This window comes from Myxine glutinosa, chromosome 3, assembly GCF_964187855.1.
Source record: "Myxine glutinosa chromosome 3, kmMyxGlut1.1, whole genome shotgun sequence".
Taxonomy (NCBI): domain Eukaryota; kingdom Metazoa; phylum Chordata; class Myxini; order Myxiniformes; family Myxinidae; genus Myxine; species Myxine glutinosa.
Window position 1 is genome coordinate 27,371,139 of NC_136263.1, and position 16,360 is coordinate 27,387,498.

Genomic DNA, 16,360 nt, shown 5'->3' on the forward strand with positions numbered 1-16,360 from the left:
TTTGCTGATAATTGGGAGAAGGCTGATTGGTCTGTAGTTGCTAGGATCTGTTTTTGCACCTTTTTTGTGCAAAGCGGTGATGTTGGCTGATTTCCAAGCAGATGGCAGTTGACCTTGAGCAAAAGAGAGGGTGAAGAGAACAGAGAGAGGGAGTGAAAGAGCGGAAGAACAGGATTTTAGGACCCGTGGGCTGATGCCGTCAGGTCCAGTTGCAGAATCAGAGTCGAGGGTTGACAGAAACTTTTCGACCTTGTCAGGAGGAAAGGACACGGAGTCCAGGAGCAGCTGGGTGCGACTGGGTATGGTGGGTACAGAGAGGGATGGGTTTGGGACACAAGATTTAGAGGCAAACACAGAGTTGAGGCATTCAGCTTTTTCACGTGCGGAGTCAGCTGTGTAGCCGTTTGAGGTAAGGGAGGGGATGGAGGGGGAACAAACTCTAGAAACAGATTTGACCAGACGCCACCAGGATTTGGAAGAGGGAGACAGATAAGAGAGTTCGGTCTGGAGAACGGAGAGATATTGTTTCCTGGCTCTCCTGAGGGTGGACACACACTTGTTTCGGGCTTTGTGAAAGGAAATGAGATTTCCTTCCATTGGATTTGCTTTCCAGGAGACGAAGGCAAGTTGTTTCTGGGCAACAGCCTCACCACAAGATTCTGTGTACCATGGACGGGAGGAAGGGTATGACAACTGAAGACGAGATGGGATAAATCTGTGCATGAGAGAGAGCAATTTACTTTGGAAGAATTCCCAGGATGAGTTGATGTCAGAGGTGGTAGAGATGGGAGACCAGTCCAGATGATTTATGGCTGCTTGAAGACCATGCCAGTTGGCCTGAGTGAAATGCCAGACTCGTCGACGCTGAGCAGGCTCCCTGAGAATGGTCAGAGAGATGTCCACTTTAACAAGGACATGATCAGATGATCCGATTGGAGCAGAAGAAGAGCAGCAGACATTTTCAGGGAAGTTAGACATAACCAAGTCCAGAAGAGAAGATGCTCCGTTGACTAAGATCCGGGTCGGGAAATTGACAGATTGTGTCAGTCCCAGTGAGTCGCAGAAGTCCTTTGCTGAGGAGCCATGGCTGGTGAGAGAGGTACCCACACCCAGCCAACTGGCATGGTGACAATTGAAATCACCACATATGAGGAAGAGAGAGTTGGGATGAGTAGATAGAAGTTGGTCCATATTATCAGACAGCGAGATGTAGATGGAGTCATCACTGTTTGGTGGACGGTACAACACACGTATGAACAAGAGGTGGGAGCGAAGGGGAAGCCGTAGCCAGAGGTATTCCTGGGGGTGAGGTGGAGAGAGTGCAGTGCAGGGCGAGTGAGGAAGAGAGTTTTTGATAAAGATAGCAACCCCACCTCCAGGACGAGGCTCAGGTCTATCATACCGGAGGAGGGAGTAACCCGTGAGAGATATTAAGGAATCAGAGACATCATGAAGGAGGAAAGTTTCTGTTAAGCAGATCACGTCTGGTTTGACAGAAGCAACCTGTATGGAGAGATCAGTTAAGTTTGAACGAAGGCCCTGGATGTTTGAGGTCCATACCGTTAATGAAGAGGAAGGGGGAGCATCTGATACAGGACAGGGGGGAGGAGGGGTTGGGTAAGATGTGGAAGAGGTGGAAGAGGTAGGGAGAGCTGTTGAAGGTGTGTCAGAGATTTCAGAATAGCTCGGAGAAAGGGAAGGATGGGGCAGACAAAAGGTTTGATGGTGATTGGGTGAGGCACAATGAGGTGTTATTTGAGGAGGGGGAAGAGCGAGGCAGAAGGTTGGGGGAGATGGAGGTGAGAGTTGGAAGGGGGAAGAAGTGGGGAGGATGCTTTGAGGAGGGGGAGTGAGAGGGGGGAAATTGAGAAGAAATGAGGGTGGGGAGATTTGAAGGGGAGGGGTGAGGGGGGAGTTTGGGAGGGAAGGGACAAGGGGAGGGATTTGAAAGGGATGGGATATGGGGGAGATTTGGAGGGGAGGGGTGAGGGAGGAGTCTAGGAGGGGAGGGGCGAGGGGAGTCTTGGAGGGGAGGGGTGAGGGGGTAGTTTAGGAGGGAGGGGGCAAGGGGGGAGATTTGAAGGGGATGGGTGATGGGGAGGATTAGGAGGGGAGGGGAAAGGGGGAAGATTTGAAAGGGATGGGTGATGGGGAAGATTTGGAGGGGAGGGGGTGATGGGGAAGATTTGGAGGGGAGGGGTTATGGGGAAGATTTGGAGGGGAGGGGTGAGATTGGATTTTTGAAAATGTACGATTAATGGGAAACGAACATTTATTGCAAAATGAGTTTCTTGTGACCTTCGAGTTAAAAATACGTTTAAGGACGCTGGATGGAGGATGGAGTGAAGGAGAGTTTAGGGAATGTAGAAAAAAGGCACTATAGGAGATGGATTTTTTTTTTGGGATGAATAGATTTGGTGAGCAAGTCGAAAGCAGCCTTTTAAAGAAGAAGAAGAAAAAGGTGTTATTATATATGACGGAATACAGATCTTGAGGGGAAAGTGTAAACATTGAAGGTTAATAACAGTGAAAACTATCTGGGGAAATGGGGGAGAAACACGTGGTCTAAGAACGAACGAACGAATAAGAATGAATAAACGAATGAGAACAAGGAATAAGAACAGAGAAGGAAATGTTTTTTTTTTGTTTGTTTTTTTGTTGAGATTTACACAAGGAAGTAGGCTATGGGGTGAAAAGACTGGGAAAACAGAGAACGAAAGTTATTGGAGCACAAAAGACGGACCGCTGAGAGAAAAACAAAGCCTCAAGGTTGTACACTGTACAAGGCCTCAAGACACGACACGAATTAACATGATTTTCAATACAGGAAATACCGAAATACACCGAAAATCTTCCTCGGGACACAATATACGTACACACACCATAAAATAATTACAGTTATAACGAAAATACAAATGGGAACAATTACTTAACTTCGATTTCAAATCGCTCGCGACGCGGCAAAGGCCTTGCTCGCGACGCAGCAAACAGACGGTTAATTTATGAAAGATAAACACCGAGAAACTTCCAAGGTGCACACTATAACTTCACACACCGAAAGATAAATACAGTTTCGACAAAATACAATTGTGAACAGACTTAACTTTGAAAACGTGGAGACCGTGTGGAGCTTCGAGAATCCCTGCCGCCGTCTCCAAGATCTCGCGAGATCCAATTAAGATATCCTCTGAAGTTTAATTGATATTGGGTTACATCACAGTGGGTTGGCTTGTTAAAAATTGGTATAAGATAATATTACATTGTTTTAAATAAATTAAACACTACCTCACACGACTACGCAGAGTGCATACTGTTAACAAAAACTGATAATAATATCCATTGTTTATCGCTCGAACAACACTCATACAATCAGCACTCTACACTTTTAGGCCAAGTTTACATGAAGGAAATGTGTTTTTCTTATTTTCATCAATTATAGTTCTGACAGTGAATTGTAAATCTACCATATAAAACACTGTGTGTTTGGACATTTGTACAGACATCTGTCTCCCTTCATAAAGAGATTTGAGTAGCGTTTTAAAGGCCAATCTTTTAACATTAATGTGTGTTCACGACGGTCTATTTTTGAGAATAAAAGAAACTCAAAAAACATTTCCATAAAAAAGTAATTAAGTCTCTTCTATTGGAATTGTAGACGCTGGCTTGCAAACCAAGCCTCGAGGGCGGTGTACATAGGTGCTTTTAAAAAACACCAATAAACAAGTAGAGATACATTCAAAGTACACCAACACCATGCCAAATATATAAATAACATATCCTCCAGCAAATCACATGGAGACACAATTGGGAGGGAGTGGTGTACAATCATTGATTGATTAATTGCATAAATAAAATAAATAAATAATAATCGTAAAATAAATAGTTTCTTAATCAATTGGCGAATAGCATACCTAAACCATCACTGTTTCATGCGAATCTCAAACTTTTTGGAAATTAATTAATTGAGTCATTAATAGAAAAATTAAATAATTAATCGAATAAATGATTAATAACTAAATCAAAAATACCCTTTACAGCCAAATCACTTGGTCATTGTCATGACAAATATCAGCTACCTAGCTCAAAAGGTGCCTGAGATATTGCCCAGATGAGAAAGAAAATAAATAGGTAAGTAATAATTAAAATGAAAAATCACTCATAGAGCGACACTTGGCAAAAGAGAACAAAGTAGAATGGCACTCAGTAGAGCATCCTTTTGATCTCACAAATAATTGGGGGTTGAATTCAGTAAGCTGATATGCAAATCATATTCAGATTTCAAGTCAATCAGATGAAAATTGAGGATTTGAGAAAACTGAAAACGTTGTTGACCTTTGGCCATGTTGATATTTTGGCTTACGATGACCTCAAAAATAGTTGGTGGTTGAATTCAGTAAGCTGATATGCAAATCCTATTCAAATTTCAAGTCAATCAGATGAAAATTGAGGACTTTAGAAATTTGAAAAAATGTGGTTGACCATTGGTCTATGACCTTGTGACCTATGTTAATCTCAAAAATAGTTGTTGGTTGATTTCAGTCAGCTGATATGAAAATCCTATTCAAATTTCAAGTGAATTGGATGAAAATTGAGGATTTTAGAAATTTAAAATAAGTGGTTGACCTTTGGCCTATGTTAACTTTGTGACCTTTTGACCTCAATATAGTTGTTGGTTGAATTCAGTTTGCTGATATTAAAATCCTATTCAAATTTCAAGTCAATTGGATGAAAATTGAGGATTTTAGAAATTTGAAAGGTTGTTGACCGTTTGGCCTATGTTGACCTTTTAGCCTATGTTAACCTTTTGGTCTATGTTGATCTTAAAATAGTTGGTGGTTTAATTCAGTTAGCTGATATGCAAATCCTATTCAAATTTCAAGTCAATTGGATTAAAATTGAGGATTTTTGAAATCTGAAAAAAATGGTTGACCTTTGGCAACCTTTTGATTTGATGATTTACCTTTTGACCTTTTGACCTCAAAAAATAGGATTATGTCGGTCCACCAACGCTACCATTTGGTGAAGTTTTGTGAAATTGGTTTAAAATTGTGACCTGTAGGCATTCTGTCAGTCCACCAAAGCTACCATTTGGTGAAGTTTTGTGAAGATCGGTATAAAATTCTGACCTGTAGGTAAGTATAAGTGAGCGGACAGACAAACACACACAAACACACAAACCAGAGTGATCAACATACTTGTCCAAAAATTTTTTTTTTGCTAAGTAATAAATAAATAATAATCGTAAAATAAAAAATTTCTTAATCAATTGCCTAATAGCATACCTAAACCACCACTGTTTCATCCAAATGTGTAATTTTTTGAAAATTAATTAATTAACTAAATTAATCGAATAATTGAATAATTCATCGATTGGTTGATAATTTTTTTTGAATATTGAAGGCTCCAGGCATGGACTGTATAGCTCCAGGCATGGACTTTAAATAAAAGAGAAGAAAAGTGCATGATCTTTGTTTGCGAGAAAGAGTGAAGCTAGCCCGGTAGCTGAAGTTTGAGCAAGACAGAGAGTAAGACCAGCAATCCTGACACGGAGAGTAAGATGGTTCCGGGCACCACTTTAACACTCCTAAGTCAGAACGGTAGTACTACCCTGGACGGTTGCTGTCTACAACCTATGACCGAAATATTTATTGATTAATCTGTAAATCAATAAATCATAAATACACTTTACAGTGAAATCACTTGGTCATTGGCATGTCCAAATATGAGATTCCTAACTCAAAAGGTGCCTGAGATAATGCCCAGAAGAGAAAGGAAATATATGTCCTTAATTATTCGATAATAATTAAGTAACTAATCAACAAATTGATTAATCAAAAAACAAAAAAGACTGTTTTTGACAAAGTACTTACTCACTATTGTGCCCAAATTTCAGCTTCCTAGCTCAAAGGATGGCTGAGATATCGCCCGGACAAACAAAGAAGAAAACAAACAAGAAATCAAACAAACAAACAACCAGAGTGAAAACTGAGTACTCCCTTTCAACGCGCGTCATTGCTGGGCCCCCTTCGATACCAGCAATGACGTTATGCAGCGCCTGGAGATGGCTAGGAAAGGAGCGGTGTACAACAAGTACAGATACATTCAAAGTACATCGCCCCCATGCCAAATAATTAAATATCCTCCAGCGTGGCATGGCCGGGGCGCCGCAGGCGCCCGGCAATACCGCCGTGCAGCTCATAGAGACTGTATTGTGAGGGAGAGGTGTACAATAATTGATTGATTAATTGCATAACTAAAATCAATAAACAATGATCATAAAATATTTTCTTAATCAATTGGCTAATGGCATACCTAAACTACCAGTGCTTCATTCGAAGCTATAACTTTTAGAAAAATAATTAAATAAGTCATTAATCGAAAAAATTAAATAATTAATTTATTAATCAATAAATAATTAATCGATTAATTGATTAATCAGTAAATCAAAAATATTCTTTAGAGCCACATCACTTGGTCACTATCGTGTCCAAATATTAGCTTCCTAGCTCAAAAGATGCCTAAGATATTGCCCAGATGAGAAAGAAAATAAATAAATACTAATCATAAAATAATTAAATAATTAATCGATTAATTGATTAATCAATAAATCAAAATTAACCTTTACAGCCAAATCACTTGGTCATTGTCATGTCCAAATATCAGCTTCCTTGATCAAAAGGTGCCTGAGATATTGCCCAGAAGAGAAAGGAAATAAATGAGGTCTTAATTAATCGATAATAATTAAGTAATTGATCAATTAATTAATTAATCAAAAAACAAAAAATACAGGTTTTTGCCAAAGCACTTGCTCACTATTGTCAATTTCAGCTTCCTAGCTCAAAGGATGGATGATATATCGCCTGGACAAACATGAAAAGAAGAAAACAAACAAGAAAGAAAGCAAGAAAACAAGAAAATAAACAACCGGAGTGAAAACTGAGTACTCCCTTTCAGCACGCGTCATTGCCGGGCTCCCTTCGGTGCCCGGCGATGACGTCATGCAGCACCTGGATATGGCATCGGAAAGGAGCAGTGTACAATACAATAGGACGTTAGGACAGGAATTTGCTGTACATGATGTGCAACGAGCACAGAGTAAAATGAGTGTTCATTTACGTCTGGTGGATGTATCATAAATAACGAAGATATAAGCACACCTGATGCTAGGCCGAGGTTTCAGACTTTGGCATGCTCACGAGGCTGTACAGGCAAATAACCTGTTTCAACCCATCACATTTGATGGGCTATTATACTAGTATATTTATAAATACAATAGGATAGAAGGTCACATCCAACTTAATGGCCTCTGAGGAATTAATCAAGGATATAACAAAGAGGACATTGAAACATGCCATTGTTATGACAATCTGATTAACAGCACAATCTTCAAAAATCAACTTAAGAGATCAATGTTCAAAGTCTTTGCATACTTTAACCGAAATTGTATTTCTCTTTCCTCTTTCTTTTTACTCCGTTTGCCTTCATTTCACAGGAGAAAGTGAAAACTCGCACAGACTTTGACCCAAAGAAGTTCCATCGGATCGCAGAGCTAGCAATTGACATCGGTGATGGAGTCTCGGAGAAATTCAAGGTTTGGATAAATTCTGATTCTGGCAAAATCATTTTCATACTTTTATTCCCTTTCTCTACTTGTTTCTTAATTTTCAAGTTATTTATACATCTCTCTTTTTTTCTTTTTTGTTCTATTTTATGAATACTTTTTCAAAGATAAAGGACTTCTTTGTTGATCATGAAACTGTTTTTTCAATGTGAATGTAATTTTAAAAATACAGAGAAAACAATGAATTAACCAGTGAGGGGAAACTTGAGGGGACTCTAGAGCAGTGGTTCTTAACCTTTTTCTCAACAGGAACCGGCAAAGGTCAGCAATAAATGACTGTGGACTGCTAATTGGGAACCATGTAATTATTGATTTTTACTGTCCATACTTCAGCACATCATAAATCTCTAATAACTTTTTACAGTAATGTTTTTGTTTTTTATAATTGCCTAGTTGAGAAAATTGCCTAGTTTAGCTGCTTCTGACGTCACCCACCTTTCGAGTACACATGAAGTGCCTGATGGAAGACTTGAACACTCGTCGTTGTATTCATTGCCGGTAAAAAGAAAATAAATCCTACCACTTGCACTGCCACGCCGTGTGCCGTCATGGCACCCAAGAACAGATCAAACCTTAGGCTTGGTGGGAGGCTCGGAGCAGGTTCTTCGTGAGTGTGTAAAAAAACTATATACATGGAAAAGTGCAACTGGAACCGCTCTCCGTATATTCACGAACATACGCAGTATGAAGGGGACTCTGTTCCTGATTGCTACATAAAGTATACTACTCCTGAATATTCATGAACAATCCATCTTCGGAGTTCCTGAACTAATTTCATGAACTCATTCACTATGATTTAATTACTATAGTAAACACGTTGATTACATCATGTCACTTTAAGTTGACAAAGCTGCAGGTTCCATCGCAATCATGTCAAAATTAATAATGAAAAGACAAAAAATATTGTTACAGCCACGGGCTTCGAGTCTACAACGTCGGGGGTTTCTCTGTTCCTCTCGAACTTACAGGGCTTGAGGCTACTGAGCATAAATAACTTCATGTCATAGCGGGTTGTTAATAAACTGGGAACACCAATTAGTCAACCACGTTGTCCAGTGTCCTCCATTTTTTTGCCATTTAACTGGAGGTCACATGGTCTCCTAGCCGGGGGACGCACCCTTGGTTATGCACTAAGCTTATTTTGATGAGATCTTAATTCGGGCGGCCAAACAATCCCTAATGCATAGGACTTAGATGAGAGCCAATTACTTGGGGAATTATAATCTCCCAGACTAACTTACGTGTGGACAGCGCCGAACCAATGGGGAAACGATTATCACGGACAGATCGGAAGCAACGGGGGAGGGGGATCTCAAGGACTTTAATGCACCACAAAGGCAATAAAACTGAGTCAGGACCAATAAATGTAAATAAATGTACAAGGGGGCAATCACGAGCAATGAAGGGTGCAAGTGATGTTTACAGCAAACCAAACGGACAAGATGCAGAACTTAACCTATGCCTTACTTCCAGGCTATAGATAAGACCTGGGTACCTAATCAGACATCGATGGAAGGGAGTTCAGAACAGAAAGAGGAGAGAAAGGCTGAGGGTTATCAGCCTCTTGGCTCACCAGGTGGGGCTGTTGTGCCTCCATGACCCAAACGCTAAGGGAAGGGGTTAAAAAAGGAGGAATACTGAGGTGTCTAAGGTGTGTGATCATAGAGGTGTTACTTATATTGGTGGTGCAAGAGGAACCCGTGAAGGTGTGTATCTGTGGTTGTGCCCTGAAAAGGACAGTTGGTGGCACTGTGGCCTCATTGAACTTCTGAGTTAAAGCAGAACGATTTATAACTAAAGCCAAGAAAAGAATGTGAGATGAATAGCCTACTGTGTGAGATCCGAAGGAGAGTGTGTATGTGTGGCTTGGCTTCAGCCCTAAAGTGTGCTTTGCATGGCACTCGCTCCATACACCCCAATGCCCCGACACCCATGTTCGACCTGCCAACATGAGCACTAGAACGTCCACCCACAAAGCCACACAAAGCAAGTACATGGAAGGACGTCACCAAAGCCAAAACCAATGCACCGAGTCACTGCTTTTGCCACTCCTTTATATTCGCCAAGGGTTGGGCTTATATTGGATCAAAATGGTCACGTGGTATAAATATTGACGTTGATTGGTGCTTTACCACTTTAGCCCCACCCACACGAGACCTACACAATGACTTTGCTCACTTTGCCCTCCAGCCGTGGCACACGAAGGTGAAGCTCGATTAATATGGGCTGGTGCTCAAGACATGTTACAGGAAAAGAGGCGAATGCTGGGATCTCTTAGTTAATTGTAGGAGTGAGCTGAGCAATTAGGTATTAACGAGACACTAATGGCCAATTCGCGCCTGCTTGCTCTGGTGTTGAATGAAGTCCGGAGAATGGAGGTGCTCACCACCCCTCCCTGTGCTATCCTTCCCTCCAAAAGCACAGCAATAACAAGAAGAGGGAGCGTGTCCCTGTGTGCAGAGTGTGGGCAAGGGGCAGCATATGCCTTTTTGCTGCAGTACCCCACTTGCCATTGACTGATTGCATTTGTCCAATCAACGTGCTCCACAGAACCAGCCAGGGAAAAGTGCGGGGTCTTGCCTCTCAATTCCAATGGAGCATTGCTCGCTCATGTTAAAATGACCCTCTAAAGCAGGGGTGAATCCTCCTCTGCACATCTGCCTCTGACTTATCATCCCAGGGCACAGTTCCACCCAGATACGCAAACCTATTTCCTTCTCTGATCTCCTTCCCCTCTAACCTAATATTCATTTCGTTTTTATGCTGCCCAACCCACATCACCTCTGTATTCTCCATGCTCATTTTCAGCCCATGTTTCTCAAATGTCTCCTTCCACCCCCCCACCCCCCTCCCCCACCCCCCCAGTACTTCCTGCTTCTTCCACCCACTCTCTATCACAACAGCGAGATCGTCCTAATACAATATCCTCCTCAAAATGCCTTTCATGTTTACCTTCCTGCTTACCAGCTCCATCACCATGATAAACAGGAGTCGGCTGAGAGCGCTTCCCTGCCTCAAACCGATGTTCACATTGAACTCCTCCGACATACCAGGACCAACCTAAACTCTCCCCTTCGTTCCCTTGTACATCCCTTCCACCAACCTAACTTCTGCTTCCAGCACTCCCATCCATCTCAGTGTCACCATTTCTCTTGGGACGGTGTCATCGGCCTTCTCTAGATCCACAAATCCCAATGCCATTTCACCTTGGACCTCCACCTCTTCTTTTCACCTCTTCTCCACTAGCTGTCTCAGTGCAAACATCCCATTTGTCCTTCCCTTATCCTTTCTAAGCCCCAGCTGCCCTTCTCCGATCTCCTTCTCCAGACTCTTCCTTATCCTCCCATCCAGAACCTTCTCCAGCACCTTCATGACATAACTAAGGAGTGTAACGGCCCTGTACTTCTCCAAATCTTGAACATGCCCCTTCCCCTTCCATATCGGCACAATTAACCCTGCCCTCCACTCCGGAATCGAACCATCTCTCATACATACATTCAACAACCTCTTCATCCACCTGACTCTGATTTCTCCCACTGCTATTATCATCTTTGTACACACCTCATCAATGCCTGGCACCCTTCCATTTTCACCCTCTTCAATGCCGTCCGTACTTCCTCTTCTGTGATCTCCAACAACTCCACTTTGCCTTCCACATAACTCGGTAGCTCCAGCTCACCGTTGCTTCCTTCCAAGTTCAACAGCTTTTTGAAATATTCTTCCAACACCTTCAACACTGCGCCCCTCTCTGTCACTAGCCTCCCACCTCCGTCTTTAATCACCACTCCCCTTCATGTCTTTGCTCTCCCAATCCCTGTCATATGGAAATTTAGTGATTATCTTCCTCCCATCATCCTCTTCCAACTTGATGTACAACTCCTTTTCCATATCATTTCTCGTCTTATCCACAGTCCTCCTTGCTGTTTTTTCCTTCTGCAAATACAGGTGAAGCAACCCCGCATCCGGCTGCCTCCCTCCATTGTTGATATTCTCTATCCTCTTCCAAACCTCCTTCTTTGCACCAACTGCCTTCGCTACTTCATACGTCCACCATACCTGGTTTATATCCCTAGACGATGCACCCTTTCCTGATGTCCTTCCACACAACACTTCTGCAATTCCCCTAAATGCCTCTCCATACTTCTTTCACTCCTTCTCCAAACCTCCCGCTTCTTCACTAAGTTACTCATACCTGGCCCTCAACCTCCCCTTGTTCTCGACGGTGACATTTCCCTAACACTTCCCCCACCTAATAACCTTCCGACCTCTTCCGAATAACCTCCCTCTTTTTCTTCATCCTTACCATAAACACCACTGGCTTGTGCTGTGTCGTAACATGCTCTCCCTTAATCACCGCTCCCCTTCATGTCTTTGCTCTCCCAATTTGCACATTAATCACTAAATTTGAAGAGGATTTGCACATTAGTTCTGCAAATTTCATAACCAATTATTTTTTAGTCAACATAGGCCAAAAGGTCAACATAGGCCGAATTTCTAAAATTGTCGATTTTCATCCAATTGACTTGAAATTTGAATAGGATTTGCAGATTGAGCCACCTAATTCAACCACCAATTATTTTTGAGTTCCCTTGTACCCTTGTATTTAGGCCTTACAAAGGTCCACCACTTAAGTGCAATTTCTAAAATCGTCAATTTTCTTCTGATTGACTTGAAATTTTAACAGCTTTTGGATATTTGGTCTTTGAATTCAACCGTCAATTATTTTTAAAGTCAAAGTTTGTTTTCGGGATTTCAAAATATCATGCTCTGCACGACGTATTTCTTGTTACCCTCGCCTGAGGAGAGGGTATTGCATTTGAATCCGTTTGTCTGTCTGTCTGTCTGCTGTCTGTTTGTTTGTTGGCACAGAATAAATATGATTTTCTCTGCAACCGTTGGTCCGATCGACAGGTCATTTTCACCATAGGCGCAACTCCACCTGTATAATTTTTTAATGATAAGTATGACGTCATAGGTCACGTGGTTCAGCCGCCATCTTGGAAAAAACGAAAAACTTTGCACCTCTATATCTCTGAAAGCGCTGAATAGAAAAACTTGAGAAATGTCTCATTGTAAAGAACTGTCCATGGGGAATAAAATATGTTAATGATGATGTCATAGGTGCCTCCATTATGACGTCATAATTTGACAAGTACAAAACTTCATCCGATCAAGATGAAATTTCTTGAGCATCATGTAGGCATAAATTGGTGGAGAAAAAAAAGAATGATGACATCATCGGTCACGTGGTTCGCCCGCCATATTTGTTTCAACACAAAAGCCTTAAAAACCACAGAAAATACATCCTTTCGAGGGTTTGCAATCTTTGATAGCTCCTTCTTGTCTATTTATTGTCATGCTAAATGTGAGCTGTACTGGAAACTGACATCATTGCCAAACAAATGACAAGAACTCATCAGTGGGCTGTGTTGAAATGCTGGGAATTAGCACCATTTTGTGTGATCCTGCAACTGTTGCTCGCAGTAAACAATCATTGATGATGATGGGTGTACATTCTGTATTTTCACACTATTTAGCTTGACAATTTTTTTTGGTTTTTTGTTTGTTTTTGTATACAAGATCGAGGCTCGTGAGAGAGCTAACATTAATCACACAAAATGACAAACCGACACACAAAACACAAAAAACAAGGGGAGCGGCAGACAAGATGGGGAGAGAGGGGGAAGGACACAAAAGAGAGGGGGAAGAGGGGGAAGGACACAAACACAACATTTGAGAGCAGGGACATCGGGAGGACTTGGGGGGAGGTGGGAGAGGAATAAAACATATGAACACTGCAAGGACTCTGGGGTGAATTACCGGGGGTAGAAAAGATCAAGGTTTTCGATGGGGGAAGATAAGAGATGGTGGTAAACAGCTGTTTTAAAGACCTGGAGGGAGGAGTGGGATTGAAGGGAGTGGGGGAGTTTGTTCCAGAGGCGGGAGAAAAGGGGAATGAAAGAGTGAAGGTGAGCAGAGAGCCTAGACTTTGGCAGTTTAACCATAAGAGGGTTGCAGGCAGATCTTGTGCGACCTGAAGGAATATTGGGGGGACAGAGCACAGAGAGAGCTGGGGGAGCAAGGCCGGAGAGGAGTCGGTAGAAGACAGAAAGACCACCAACCTGCCTGCGGTGAGTGAGTGAAAGGCCCTCGGTGTTGACTACATCGCAGGAGATTCCAATGATTCTGAAAGCTTTGGCCTCAACAGCGTGAAGCCGAGCAAGGTGTGAGGCAGGAGCACCAGCCCAGAGGGGGGAACAGTATTCCATTGAGCTGCGGATGAAAGCCTTGTATGTGGTGAGGAACTCAGGTGTGCCAAGGAAGGACTTCGCACGACGGAGGATGCCCAGTCGGCGACTGGCTTTGGAGGCCAGCTTGGAAATGTGGTTTTCCCAAGAAAGATCATGGCAGATAGTGAGACCCAAAAGCTTGAGCGACGGAACTTCTTGGAGAGGACTGTTGAGAAAGTAGATGGGAGGGTTGTCCAGTCGGTCCTTTCGGAGAGACATTGTAAGAGTGTGAGATTTGTCAGGATTGAAAGACATGTTCCACTTGTTTGACCAGTCTGTGATTTTGTCCAGGTCTGCAGAGAGTGAGGAGGCTGCAGACTGCCGATCTGAGGGATGAGGAATGGAGCGACAGAGAGTAGAGTCGTCAGCAAAGAGATAGAGAGGATTTTCAAGAGAGTCAGAGAGATCATTGATGAAGACCAGAAAAAGCACAGGGCCCAGACTAAAACTAAATTTGGGCTAAAACCGAAATTATGTACAAAAACCTTCATTTATCAAATAAATTGCTCATTCCTTTGGGTGTCTCAATACACTATTGGCCAGACCACTTCCTCAATCGCTCCCGAAAATACAAAATAAACTGAATTATCTACATGAAGAAAAAAAAAAGCCTACTACTTACGTGCACATACAATACTTGGTGGTTATATAACTTGGAGAATTAAAAGCCAGATTTTTTTTCACGAGCAATCAAGGCCAATATCAAACAAGAAGAAAGACATAAAATATCATAGCCCCCTTGGTTTTGGTAATTATGCTGTATGGAGTTAAAGGCCATCAGTCGGGCCATCTTTTGTCGGATTACAAAGCAAAATCTTATGCTTATGTATGCTCTCATGTATTATATTTGTGCCAAGTTTGAACAAAATCGACAGGTCTTTGGGGTGTTTTGGGTCTTCGGGGTGTTTTGGGTGTTTGGGGTGTTTTGGGTCTTTGGGTGTTTTGGTCTTTGGGGTGTTTTGGGTCTTCTGTGTGTTTTGGGTTTTCGGGGTGTTTTGGGTCTTTGGGGTGCTTTGGTTCTTCGGGGTGTTTTGAGTTTTGTGTCTGTTTTGGGTCTTGGGGGTGTTTGGGGTGTTTTGGGTTTTCGGGGTGTTTTGGGTCTTTGGGGTGTTTTGGTTCTTCGGGGTGTTTTGAGTTTTATGTCTGTTTTGGGTCTTGGGGGTGTTTGGGGTGTTTTGGGTCTTTGGGGTGTTTTGGGTCTTCTGGGTGCTTTGGGTGTCCGGGGTGTTTTGGGTGTTCGGGGTGTGTTGGGTGTTCGGGGTGTTTTGGGTCTTCGGGGTGTATTGGGTCTTCGGGGTGTTTTGGATCTTCTGAGTGTTTTGGTGTCTTCGGGGTGTTTTGGGTCTTCCGGGTTTTTTGGGTGTTCGGGGTCTTTTGGGTCTTCGGGGTGTTTTGGCTCTTCGGGGTGTTTTTGGTTCTTCGGGGTGTTTTGGGTCTTCGGGGTGTTTTGGGTCTTCGGGGTGTTTTGGGTGTTCGGGGCGTTTTGGGTATTCGTGGTGTTTTTGGTGTTCGGGGTGTTTTGGGTCTTTGAGGTGTTTTGGGTCTTTGGGGCGTTTTGGGTCTTCGGGATGTTTTGGGTCTTCGGGGTGTTTTTGGTCTTCGGGGTGTTTTGGGTCTTCGGTGTGTTTTGGGTCTTCGGGGTGTTTTGGGTTTTCGGTGTGTTTTGGGTCTTTGGGGTTTTTGGGGTATTCGGGGTGTTTTGGGTCTTCAGGTATTCAGGGTCTTTGGGTATTGAAGGTCTTTGGGTATTCAGGGTCTTTTTGAGCCTCAGGGCCTTGAAGGTTATTTTGGGTCTTTGAGGTATTTGGGGGTCTTCAGGGTATTTTGGGTCTTCAGGGGTCTTGGTGGTCTGAAGGGTCTTGGGGGAATTAAAGGATCATCAAAGGGCTGTGGGGTCTCAGCAGTCTTAACGCAATTAAGAAGGTGGTAATATTTTTTGAAGAAGAAGAAGACGTTTTCGTGGCATATAAACATACATACGGTAGGTACATCGCGACATACATAACCACATACGTTTGCTCCATTATGATAAGATATGAATAAGGCTTCCGATATGAATAAGGCTTGTGCGACCTGTAGGAATATTTGGGGGACAGAGCACAGAGAGAGCTGGGGGAGCAAGGCCGGAGAGGAGTCGGTAGAAGACAGAAAGACCACCTACCTGCCTGCGGTGAGTGAGTGAAAGGCCCTCGGAGTTGAGCCTGTCGGCCCAACCGTCGTCCTGGAGGCTGGCCCTGAGAGCGGCCTTCATTGAGCGGTAGAACCGCTCACACAAGCCGTTGGCTTGGGGGTGGGAGGCCGTGGTGCGGTGTAGCTTGACCCCCAAGGCCTGGGCGACCGCGCCCCAAAGCTCAGAGGTGAATTGCGGGCCTCTGTCGGAGGAGATGTCCGAGGGGGCACCGAAACTGGCAATCCAGGTGCCAATGAAGGCCTGCGCCACATCGGCGGA

The 16,360-nt window shown here is 43.1% G+C and overlaps 1 protein-coding gene across 1 annotated transcript in view; it reads left to right on the forward strand.

Annotated features, from left to right (window-relative positions):
• LOC137423723 (neuronal vesicle trafficking-associated protein 1) overlaps nucleotides 1-16,360 on the forward strand; it is a 103,646-nt gene that overhangs the window by 68,682 nt on the left and 18,604 nt on the right. The window contains exon 3 of the mRNA XM_068111170.2: nucleotides 7,493-7,591. Within this exon, the coding sequence (XP_067967271.2) occupies nucleotides 7,493-7,591 (99 nt within the window). The remainder of the gene's footprint in view (nucleotides 1-7,492; nucleotides 7,592-16,360) is intronic.